General features: G+C 42.4%; 1 protein-coding gene across 1 annotated transcript; it reads left to right on the top strand.

Moving 5' to 3' along the window:
- Positions 1–1559, top strand: LOC149005329 (uncharacterized). Its single transcript, XM_089135864.1, has 3 exons — positions 1–371; positions 710–1037; positions 1152–1559. The coding sequence occupies exons 1-3, from the start codon at positions 1–3 to the stop codon at positions 1557–1559; spliced, it is 1107 nt and encodes a 368-aa protein (XP_088991990.1).
- Positions 1560–13144: the final 11585 nt, after the last annotated feature.

The raw sequence follows: 13144 nt of genomic DNA, 5'->3' as shown, positions 1-13144 counted from the left end.
ATGGCTGGTAATTCTGATGAAATCCTGTGCAGGGTGTTCGGTTCCTCTTTGACTAGAGTTGCACATAAGTGGTTTTCGAATCTTCCATCGGGAAGGATTGTCAATTTCGAGGAATTGGCACGAAAGTTTATTGATCGTTTCCAGAGTGGGTTTCAGATCAAGAAGACGGAGGAGACTCTGTTACCCATAAAGCAAGGAAAGAATGAGTCAAATCTGGAATACTTGAAAAGATTCAACAAGGTTACTATGGAGATTAAGAATTTGGATGAGCAGGTAACTAAAACTACTCTGTTCATTGGACTAACAAACCAAAGGCTTTTGGAGATATTACTTCAGGACATGCCAACCACCTATGCCGAATTGGTGCAAAGGTATCAAAAGCAGGCAGAAGTGACCGAGATTCTAGATGGACGTCAGGGAGAAACGAAGACCTCTACCAAAGAATAGAGGGCTCCCGAAAGAAGGCAGAAGCCTAGGCAGCCAAATCATGATCGGGTGAGAAAGCCCCGTTCGGCGTGGAGGCAACATTCTCCCGATCAAAGTGAGTATACACCATTGAATACTCCTCGGTTGGAGATTCTGAACATCATAAAAAAGCAAGATATTTTGAAATGGCCACCAAAGGTCATATCCAAACTTGGAGAAGGCAACATGGAGAAGTATTGCCGTTTTCATAAGGATTACGGGCATTACACCAATGAGATTGCAGGCACCTGAAGCCCGACATTGAAAGATTGATATCTCAAGGGCATCTCTCTAGTTTCATCAAAGGGCGACAAACGGAGCCAAGAGTTGCTGTCGAGAAGAGGGACCGTTCGGGAAGCCAAGAACGAAGGGTCGAGGTTCCCAAATCAAAAAAGGGGAAGGAGGTGATCGATGCTAGCCGATCTCCTATCCTAACTATATTTGGGGGACCCAAACCGGAGTCCCTCCGAAAGCTGAAGACCAAGTCTAAGTTTGTTGGGACAGGAGAGGCGCAGAAACAAAGAGATCGAACGGTGAAAGTTCGATTACCTTCGATGATGAGGACAAAAGAGGTATATGTACACCTCATGATGATGCCATAGTAATCAAGGTGGAGATTGGACATCGGGAGGTACATAGAGTACTGGTTGATACAGGATATTTGGTAGATCTTTTGTCTTATGAAGCCTACTCAGAAGCTAAAAATTGAGAAGGACTTGATGGAACCATCGTCCACACACTTATATGGTTTTGCTGGGTTGTCAGCCATAGCTGAAGGGTTAGTTCAATTGGATCTCTCAGTTGGAAATTTTCCCAAGGAAACTACTATTCGGGTGAATTTCCTGGTGGTTCGGGAGCTTCCGGCCTATAATGTCATCCTCGGCAGGCCATCCCTAACAAAGCTAGGAGCGGTAGTCTCAACAAAGCATATGAAGATCAAATTCCCAACTAATAAGGGAATCGGTCAGGTATCTTCTGATCAACGAGTTTCCCCACAATGCTATGTGGCATATCTGAAGAACAAAGATGGTCCAAAGAAGGCCACGGCATTACCGATTGAGGTACAGGACGATTGGAATGAAGAAGAGATGTAAAGGCCTGAACCGGTAGAGAAGTTGGAACGAATCCAACTGGATCCTGATGATGAAAAAAGGATGACTCATATTGGATCTGAACAACTAGACGAATTCAAGTCAGAATTAAAGAATTTCCTTCGGGAGAATAAGGATTTATTCGCATGGTCTACTGAGGACATGCCAGGAATAGAATGAAAGGTAGCAGAACACGAGCTTTGGATAGATCCGAAACTTTTCAATAGAAAAGCACGAGGCTATCAGAGGTGAAGTTGAGAAGTTGAAGAACTCAGGGTTCATCAAGCCTATTGAATGCTCGACTTGGTTGGCCAATGTGGTAATGGTCAAAAAGGCAAACGGGAAATGGAGGATGTGTACTGATTACACAGACCTCAACAAATCTTGTCCAAAGGACTGCTACCCCTTGCCTCGGATAGATCTTTTGATAGATGCCACGGTAGGATATGAAACTTTGAGTTTCATGGATGCTTATTCGGGATACAACCAAATTCTCATGAGTCAAGAAGATGAAAAGTTCACTGCTTTCATGACCAATAGTGAAAGTTTCTACTACAAGGTCATGTTGTTCGTCCTAAAGAACACAGGGGCTACCTATCAGAGGGCAGTGAAAAAGATTTTCAAAGATTTGATCAGGAAGAATATGGAGGCTTACGTGGATGACATGTTAGTCAAGAGCATGGCACATTCGGGGCATATTACTGATCTAGCAAGGTATTTTCAGTGCTATGGAAATACCAAATGAAGCTGAACCCGGAGAAGTGCACGTTCAGAGTATCCTTGGGTAAGTTCTTGGGGTTCATGGTATCTCAAAGGGGGTATAGAGGCTAACCATCCAAAATACAAGCTTTGATTAACATGGAGCCTCCAAAGATTGTTCGGGATGTGCAGTGCTTAATTGGAAGGGTGGTTGCGTTGAACCGCTTTATATCACTGTCGGGAGAAAAGTGTCTCCCTTTCTTCAAAGCTTTGAAGGATTTAAAGGGGAGCAAGGATGCCCGATGGACTGACGAGTGCCAAAAGGCATTCGAGAACTTGAAGGAAACACTTGGCAAGCCACCTCTCTTATCCCGACCGGAGAAGGGAGAAACCTTACAAATCTATCTGGCGACATCTCGCTCGGCTGTAAGTGCAGTCCTCATTCGAGAGAAGGAAAGAAAACAATGGCCAATCTATTATGTTAGCCATGTGCTCCTTGACGTAGAAGCGCAGTAGTCCCAGATTGAGAAGCAAGCTTTGGCCCTCATGATGGCGGCCAGGAAACTAAGGCCATACTTCTAGGCACATCCAATAGAAGTATTAACTACTTTTCCTTTGAAAAAAGTTCTTCATAAACCTAATTTGTTTGGAAGAATGGTGTCATGGTTGGCTGAGCTTGGTGAATTCCAAATAAATTTCAAATCCCGTACGGCCATTAAGGCTCAAGCACTGGCGAATTTTGTCATGGAAACCACAACTCCGATGGAAGAAGAAACCGAGCCAAGTATCCCAACCATGTGGGAGGTATACGTTGACGGTTCGAGCAATAAGCATGGGGCTGGAGAGGGAGTCTTACTCAAGAGTCCAGAAGGTTTTATGATTCGATATGCCTTGAGATTCACCTTTGAAGCAAGCAACAACAAAGCTGAATATGAAGCTTTGATAGCTGGACTCCGGTTGGCAAAGGCCTTGGCAATAGCTAATGCAACTATCTTCAGTACTCACAGCTGATTGTCAATCAAGTGTAAGGAGACTACGGCGTCAAAGATCCCCGATTGCAGAAATACCAAGAAATCGTGCAGGCGTTACAAAGGGAGTTCAAAGATCTAAAAGTATGCCAAATCCCGAGAAAGGAGAATACAATGGCGGATGGACTCTCAAGATTGGCTAACGCCAAAGAAAAGATGCACTAGCCTTCGGTCTATATAGAGGAGTTAGCACTCCCAAGCCATCAACAAAAGGAGGTATCCTATATCGAAACCGAGCGGCTGCTGGATTGACCCAATTGTGGAGTATCTTCGGGATGACAAATTGCCAGAAGATGCAAAAGAAGCCAGGATGGTTCGGGTACAAGCATCAAGGTTCACCATGCAAAATAGAAGGTTATACCAAAGGTCTTATGATGGACCACTCCTCAGATGTCTGGGGATAGAAGGACCGAGAATTGCTTTGGCGGAAGTTCACGAGGGAATTTGTGGAGCGCATATGGGCAGTCGAGACCTGGCTCACAAAATCCTCAGGCTCAGGCTATACTGGCCAAAAATTCAAGAAGCCGCAATGGATTATGTTCGCCGCTGCAACAATTGTCAAATTCATGTAGCAGGTATCAAAATGGCTGCAGAAACCCTAACTTCAATTCTTGATCCCATCCCATTTGCAATGTGGGGAATTGATATTATGGGTAAATTCACCAAGGCATCCGGCGGACGGGAATATCTTATTTGTGGCCATCGACTATTTCACAAAATGGGTAGAGGCAAACCCTCTGGCATCAATTACTGAGAAAAAGGTGGAAATGTTCATACTGGAATCTATTATTCATGGATTCAGAATCCCAAAAATCATTGTTACCGATCAAGGTACACAATTTGACAATCCACAGTTCGAGCAGTTCTGGAGCACTTACTGTGAAACCCAGCCCTAACCTTGACCCGGAAACCCTGATGTTTGTAGGTCCGATAACCCGAAGTAAAGCAAGAAGTCAACTATGGGCCATCCCAGTGGAAAACTTGGTGTTTGGCTTAGAATCCATGAGTGTTGATGACAGTGTTCCATTTATGGAAACTGCACCCTGATGAAGATGGAATTAGTTGATAGACTTGGAGTACTCTCTGGCTTGGTTCAAAGGCATTTCTACCTACTAGGTAAGTCATTTAGTATGTGTGCAAAACCGCTTTATGTTTGGATATGATCTAAGCCTTCATTTCCCTGTTTTGGACTTGCTGTCCTGATTGGTCGACTGGGCTAGTCGACCAATCAATCGACCAATGAGATCTGATTTGCTGATTAGGTCTTTGCATGCTCTATTTAAGTCCAATCTCAAGTTTACTTCGTATTTTCTGCCTCCAAACTCTTTGGAAAATGAACCAGAGCCCTCTGCAAGTCATCTCCCTTGCATCCTTGGTGATTTTCTTGACGGATCTTCGTCAAATCTCGTGCATTTACACAAAAAGGTATGTGATCATCCTCTTCTATGTTTCATCTTTGATTTTCCATTACTTTTCTTTCCTTTTCTGATTGAGGACAGTAGAGATGATGCTGTATCTTTGTTGCAACTATCTCATTACTCATTCCCTCTCTTTTCCTAAGGATCTAAAGCTTGGTGGATGATCTTCATCAAGATCATCAATCGCTTTTGGAGGAAAACCATGTATTCATTCTCTTTCCTTATTTAGATTGATGTTCTTCAGTCTTAGATCTAATTTTCTAGAAGATCTATGCATGCTTTTCATGATTTCTTTATCGGATTAGTGATCCATCATCCTATTGTTTCTTGTCCATGATTTTGATATGAATTCTTCAAGAACCATGGTCGATCTAATTATGGTAACTTTTTGTTTCCTAATTTGTAACTTGAAGACCTGATATGATTAGAGTTTTGAAGTCCTCTATATACTAGCATACTGTCCTTGTAGTTTCCCCCTTGTTTGGTACCCTTTTGAACCACCAATTCGGTTTTATATTCTAAAATCTCAGATTTTGAAGGCCACTGTCTCTGTTGGTCAACTCATTGGTCAACTGAGGCAGTAGACCAATCAATCGACCAATGAGGACAGCAACCTCATATTTGGCCTGTTTGGATGAATTGATATCCTTCCTTCTAGGTATCTTTCCTAATATGTTATATATACTTGTTTAGGACTTTCTTTCCAAGTTTAGACAAGCTCTTACTTGATTCCCCAAGATCCTTTGCGAGTTATATAAGGTAAGGATGGTTATTTCCTTAATTACATAGATTGCATGAATCTAGTTTCTATATTTGAATCTTTGGATTATTTCCTTAATTAGATTCTTATACTGATATACTACTGATGCAACTACCTTGATTACAGTAGCATTACTTGTTTATGCTAATTAATTCATGTATGATTTACTTACCAATTATATGCAAGTTGGATGTTATTATTGATTTCTTTCCATATAAGAAGTTACCATATATGTGATGTTATGGATTTATGTTTGTGAATGATTAAGTATGGTTTGGAAAGGAGAGGTATCCTTTTGACACTTCTGTCCTTGGACAACTACGGGAATATTATGGGATGTTTCCGGAGATGCCCTTTGGACACCTTCCTAAATTGTTGGATGACATATTTAGGGCTGTCCATTAGTGTTTGGCTAGGATGTCCTGTTATGTCAGACCCTAATCGGAGGGGTATTGAGACTTAACGACCCGTGGTAGCAATGGGGATTCATGGGCGCTCAAGACCGGTAACCAACCCGTGAGAGGACAGGAATCACATTGTGGGGGCCATTTATTAGTAGGGTTGCATATGGATAGACTTGGGCTCACGGACACTCAAGAACGGTAACCAACCCATGAGGGGACGTGAGAGCTTCCCGTTTACCATATGTGGATGACCAATAGGGTTGATGAGTCCATAGTCAGGGACTATAAGGACTCTAGTGTGAAGGATACCGGAAAGGATCGCCAGGGGCGAGGAATGGACGTATCTGGATCTGACTTGATGTAACTAAGTAGGAGACTTGCATTTGGCTAGGCTTTGACCCTGACATGCACCAGTACTTAGACCAATGGTGATGTGAGAGAGTGGTGACTTAACCCCCAGCCATGGAATGTCCCGAGGGATGCCAGACCTACTACCAAAAGGCGTTGTGTGATGAGACCTTCCTAAAGAAGTACGGTGCTATGACTTAAAGCATGTCTGCCAATAGAGATCAGCATACATAGAGTTGGAATCATAATGCATCATATGTTTCATATCATATAACTTCTTACATTGCTTTGAATTCTTGCTATTTATGTTGTTATGGATTAACTACCTTACTGAGTTTCATTGAAGCTCACTCTTTTTGTACAATATCTTTTGTTAGATTACTCTACAGGTATTGATGACTATGAAGGTCAATATGAGGAAGCACAAACTGAAGAGGCGTACTTCACGCAAGGTGCTAGCAACCATGAAGATTTCATTGAGGATTCCTCAAGTGGTCTTACTTGTTACCAGGATTAGCCCTATTGTGGAGTGGGAGCGTCTGAGCGTCATTGATGAAGTTTATGTTTATGAAAGACGTTCTTTATAAGATAGAATAGACTTTGGCTTAGTTTGTTATATCTTTCTTTCTTGTCTTTAGAACCTGTTGTAATATTCTTTTGACTTGCGATCTACTTTCCGCTGGTTGTAGAGTGAGATTCCGCCTCACTTTACTTATTGATTTAGACATTTTGATTGTCTTTCATACTCTGATGATATGTGATTTATTCTTTCCATATTTGGATCTTTTGTTTATCTTTTGCACATTGATTATTTATGTTCATGATTATGTTATTGTCTATGTGGGAGGTTGATTACCTCGATACTTGATCTTCGGGGCTGTGGATCACACACTCGGGTATGCCAGGTAGGGTACTGGCTGGGTGGATGTGACACTTACCTGATCGAACACTGAATGTCATCAATGGCGTATCCACAGAGTAATGGTCAGGTGGAAGTCACAAACCGAACGCTCCTAGACAGAATAAAGAAAATACTCGAGTCCGACAAAGCTTTGTGGGTCGAGGAGTTACAAAACGTTCTTTGGGAGTACCGAACCACGGTTCGAACTCCCACCGGAGAAACTCCCTTCAAATTGGTGTATGGATCTGAAGCATTAGCACCAGTGGAAATAATGGCGGGAACACTTCGAGAAAGAGAGTTCGAGGAAAAGGCGAATGAACAGGGACTGCTGGACAGCCTCGACTTGTTAGATGAAGTTCGGACAAGAGCAATTGCCCAAACTCAACAATACCAACAGAGGATAGCATTGCACTATAACTCTCGAGTAAAGCATCACCAATACCAATCGGGAGATTTGGTTTTAGATCCACGCCACCAAAAGAAGTTAGATCCTTGATGGGAAGTACTGTATATGATAATCAAGCCGGTCGGTTCGGGTGCATACAAGTTAAAGAATATAGCCACTGGGTGTGAACTAGATCGGTCGTGAAACGCAAGGCACTTGAAGAAGTACTATCCATAGGGATTTAACATTTTTGTTTCTGATGTAGAGTCTTCTGCTTATTCAATGCAATTTCCAATTTCAACAACAAATATTTTGATTGGGGGCCACATATCAGTAATAGAACGTTGAATCAAAAGGCTTCGGTTTAAAACCCTAGTGAGACCTTCGAACGCCTATAAAAATTCTACGGAATTTATAAAGGTAAAAGGCTTCGGTTTAAAACCTGAGTGAGACCTTCGAAAGCTTAAAGATTTTTTAAGGAAATTATTAAGTATGCTAAATACAGGGCATTGCCCGAATAAGACCTCAAAAAGCTTAGAAGAATTCTCAAGAATCTCTAATTAAAGGCATCGGCTTAAAACCTGAGTGGGACCTTAGAAAGCTTAGAAGAATTCTTAGGAATCTCTAAGTAAAGGCATCGGCTTAAAACCCGAGTGGGACCTTCGAAAGCTTAGAGTAATTCTCAGGAATCCCTAAGTAGAGGCTTCGGTTACGACCGAATAAAATATTGCACGACTATGGTTCCGACCAACTAAAAGGAAAAATTATAAAGAATTTTTAAGAAGGCTTCAGTGAAAAATCCGAATAAGATCTCCAAGCACCGAGAAAGTGGAAGGATAAAGTTAATTCTTTATTTCTTTAGTGACCAGAAGGGGCCAACCTCTACAGTATCAAAAAGCTTTCCTTGGAAAGGATACATGTGAGACAACAGATGCCAAGACCAGTTTCTTCATTCGATCAAAAATAGTAAATTATGAGTATCATCATCGGTGATTCCGAAGAGTTCCGTAGGCTTCCATTTGTCGAAGGAGAGTCGGGAAGAAAAACCAAAGCAAGATCCCTCATCCTTGGCGATTGCAAAGAGTTCTGTAAGCTCCCATCTACAAAAGCGCGGGAGAAACTCCGCAATTCCATACCCTTTGTCTAGCTTTTCCAGGGAAGATTGCAAAGAGTTCCATAAGCTTCCCCCAAGTAAAAGCAAGAAGAATGAAGAATGTGAGGAACGACAAACTCTAGGCTTCGTCCTCTTTGCCCTTTTCGACTGATGTAGAAGCTTGATCCTTAGCCAGGATGATGTTCGGAACAAGCTCTTCATATATCACATCTCTAAAGGGGGACAGAGGAGGAGAATCATCAAGATATAGTATTATATCTGGATCCGGAGTAGGCAGGTCCACCAAGTCTTCAACCTAGTCAAGAGGAGGGAGTTACAGTTCTTCAAATACTTCGGGATGGCAGTGCATCTGGTAAGGAGCCATATCAAAGTTCGGATTTCTCTTCAGGATCGACTTCCAAACTTCATTATGGCCTTCTCAGAAAGCCTGCAAATGATAGATATCCAACATATCCTCAAAAGGCTTACTGTGCAAATTTTGAAGATGCAAGCCCTCCGGACTTCAACGGGAATATGTTCGGGTTTAGAAGGAACTTCCTGCCTTTGGAGTTCGATGATCTTCGCTCTAGATTCCTTCAGCTCTCCCGAGAGCTTTCCAACTTCTTGCTCTAAGCTATGAATGCTCCCTTTAGCAACATCCAGAGCCAAGAAAAGCTGCTTGATCTCGGTATTCTTCACTCTGGCTATGTCCCAGAGCCTGTCCCGAAGGTGTTCAATCTCAACGTCTTTGGCTTTGGCTTCCTCCCGAAGCTTGGAAAGATCAGAATACACTCTCCTGATCCGTAAAGCTAACTCCACTTGTTTGTGGAAGTTATCAGCAGTACTCCTGCAACATTACAAGAGTTATTTAGAAATTAAAGACATTCTAGAAAGAAAGAAGACGAAAAGACAAGACTCACATTACTATTGAGTTCATGAAGGCTTCGTCGGGAATAGCGTTGAAGGCGCTGCTTTTGGTAGGCATATGGGCGAAGGTACACCATTCCAACGCCTTTTCAAAGTTTCCTGTCACAAAGTTAGACCTCTTCAATGACCAAGAAGGCCTGTATACTTCATCATCGGAATGAGGACATTTTTTCTTAGAAGCAACACCCTCGACCTCCTGAAAATTTTCCCAATTCTCCTCCATCGGGGTGGGCACAAAATGTGCAGGGTTTTCCACGGCCAAAGGAGATTTGGCCGAAGATGCTGAGGCTTTGGGTAGCGCCTCAGGGATTGGGACATTGGAAGAGGGAACCATGTTTTCCTCTTCAGACCGAACAATCTTTTTCTCTGTCGAAGTAATCTTCTTGGCAGCCTTTGCCTGAATGGCATCTGGATTAAACCTTGGAGGCACTGAAAAGGAAAAGAACAGGCATCTTTTTCAAAATACAGGATCAAAAACCATAGAATCTACAAGGCGATCTGAAAGGAAATCAAAATAAAATGTTGGTCTTCTCCTAAGAACACTCAAAAAGACTATTCGACGTTGGAAGAAGAGATTCGGATGAATTTTTAGTGATTCTAGAGCTTGCTACCTCAAGTAACGAAGCGACGGAACCAATACCTTGGAGCTTCTCAGAGAGAAGAAATCACAAAGTCATACCAAAGGAACAAGAAGAATGAGAGACTTACTTGTTTGGAGTGCTTCTATAAATCTTCAGCCAGAAATTCGAAAGCAGAGAGAGTGGCAAGGAGAAACACTCAAACTTCAAACACTGATGCGTTCGCAAAGGACAGAAACAAGGTTTGAAGTCCATTGAAGGGGTTTAAATAACCTTAGGAAGTAATGCGAAGAGGCGTGACTCAGTCGAATCAAGGGCCAAGGAAGAGCGACGGTTCGAGTATCGATCGTCGGATCCAAGATCAACTGCTGGAAATCAATGACCCTTCAGATTTGACATAAAAAAAAGTCAGAACCGTCACAAGCTTCCACGTGAAAAGTTAAACGCCAGTTACAAAGGAGCGCAGCTCGAGAAACGAACCGTCGCCAAGTGCAATAAATGCGATGGAACATTATGATTTCTTGGGAAGGTTAACCCAAAAATGAATACGAGAAAAACGTTTGGTTTTCTCTAGAAAAATTGTGCCTAATGCAGTATTTGCAAAAATCAAACGATATAAAGGATTAATGAGATTAGGGAACTTAATGTTTTCCTAAGCAGGGCTTCAAAAATCGATAAGACCCTCGGAAGAAGCGTTGCTTTTCACTGAGTGAGACTTCCGAAAGAGGAAGCATTGGTTTGCACCGAGTGAGACTTCACAATAATGAAGCATCGGTTTGCACCGAGTGAGACTTCCGAAGAACAAAAGCATTGGCTTGTCCCAAAATGCTAGTTTCAGTCAAGATTCGGCAAGGCTATGAAGGAAACATAGGCAATACCCGACCGAGTCATCGATGACAAGGCTTTCGCATTCTGGGTATTCCTGAAAGGGAATCCCACGAATCAACTATGGCTATAAGTACGAAATTCTTAAGACAAGGAATTAAGGTCTTTTCATTAATTCATGAAATGGCCATACGGGGCCAACCCTTAAAAAAAAAAAAAACTTTCACTCTAGAGTAGGTTTATGGACTGGCATGGTTGAAGGATCCACGACTAAGGCTTTCTCCTGAAGGTTCTGATTTCCGCTGACTGCTTCAATGTCGGGGAGAGGCGGAGAGTCACTGAGATATAAATCAATATCCAGATCGGCCGGATAAGGATCATCATCTTCCTAAGCCCACTTGGGAAGAGGCATTTGAAGCTTCTCAAAAACTTCAGAGTGACAAACGTCCTAGATGGAAGTAGTGTCAAAAGAAGGATCAATCGGGAGAATGGCCTTCCACACATCATTCTGCCCTTCCCGATAGGCTTGAGTATTGTAGGGGATCGTCAAGTTGCTGAAAGGAACACTGTTCAAATATTTACGAATACAAGCTTTCTGAAGATCTTGGGGAAGATGTTCGGGCTTGGAGGGGATGACCATCTTCTAAAGATCTTCCTTTTCTTTGGCCAGAATATCAACCCTCTTGCCGTAGTCAGCAGAGATTCTTTCATGACTTTTCAACTCACGGGTCAAAGATCCAATTCAGCTATTAGCCAGATCAAGATCCCTCTTGAGACGATCAACCCTGGCATTCTCCTCTTCAAGCGCAGCAGCCTTCTTCTTCAACCGGGCAATGTCCGAGTGTGCCATCCTTAGCTGCTCATCATAGTATTGAAGTCGGGAACTGTTGCGACACACTCAGTTCAGGGCCTCAATTTGTTGGTGAAAATTCTCCTCGGCAATCCTACGAAGATAGAAAATTATCAAAGAATTCTGAAAAATGCCATGATCGAGAAGTCGTTAAACCAGAAAAATCAATTACCTAGTAGAAATGCGAACAAGCGCATCGTCACTAAGGGACTCAAAGATGATCGGCTGGCATAAGGCAAGGCGAACTCCATTCAGAGGCCTTCTCAAGATCTTGAGTAACCCGATCAGACACATTCAGAGTCCATTGGGGAACGAAGATTTCCTCCGATCCTTGGGTCTTCCACTACTTCTTCGGGACCGTAGCATCGGTTGGGTCATGTCTCCTTTTAGTTCGGACGAGAGGAGGGACGACTTTTTCCTCCTTGATCAGCTATTTTCCTTTCCCCAAACCTTCACCCACGGGTCTCAGTATTCTTATACCCTTGGTGGAAGGCTTTGGAGTAGGGGAGGCAGCTTTCTCAGCTTGTGTTATTAGGCGAGGCAATCTTTTCTCTGCAGCTTCAACTGGCTTGATCACGTTCACAAACTCAACAATGTTTGTCGAAGTCAAAGATGATCAAGATGAAGAAGCATTACAAAGAGCTAAGCCAGTGGAAAAGCTAGAAAGGATCTATTTAAACCTTGATCAAGAAACGCAAGGAACCATGATTGGATCAGAACAAGAGACAGATTTCCAATCCAACCTAACTCACTTCTTAGAGTTAAACTCTGATGTGTTCGCCTGGTCGGCCGACGATTGCCAGGGATCGATAGAAAAGTATCTGAGCATAAACTATGTATCGACCGGCAAGCAATTCCAGTTATACAGAAAACAAGGAATTTCTCCATTGAGAAACACGAAGCTATCCTAACAGAGGTACAAAAGTTCAGGCAATCAGGTTTTATAAAGTGAACTGATCACCCAACATGGTTGGCCAATGTGGTGATGGTCAAAAAATCATACGAAAAGTGGCGGATGTGTATAGATTACACAGATCTCAATAAAGCTTGTCCAGAAGATTGTTATCCACTGTCGAGGATTGATTTACTTATAAATACGATTGCCAGACACGAAATGCTCAATTTTATGGATGCTTACTCTGGGTATAATCAAATCCTGATGCATCCAGACGATGAAAAGCACACATCTTTTATGACTGATAGGGATAGTTATTACTACAAGGTGATGTCGTTTGGTCTCAAAAATGCTGGAGCAACCTATCAAAGAGCGGTGAATAAAATTTTTGCTAATCAAATTAGTAGGAATATGGAGGTCTATGTAGATGACATGCTTCTAAAGAGCATCTCAAAGAACGACCACCTAGCTGACTTG

This window comes from Hakea prostrata, chromosome 9 (assembly GCF_041222555.1).
Source record: "Hakea prostrata isolate BN-2017 chromosome 9, UWA_Hpros_2, whole genome shotgun sequence".
Classification (NCBI taxonomy): Eukaryota; Viridiplantae; Streptophyta; class Magnoliopsida; order Proteales; family Proteaceae; genus Hakea; species Hakea prostrata.
This window is presented reverse-complemented; position numbering and strand designations above follow the sequence as displayed.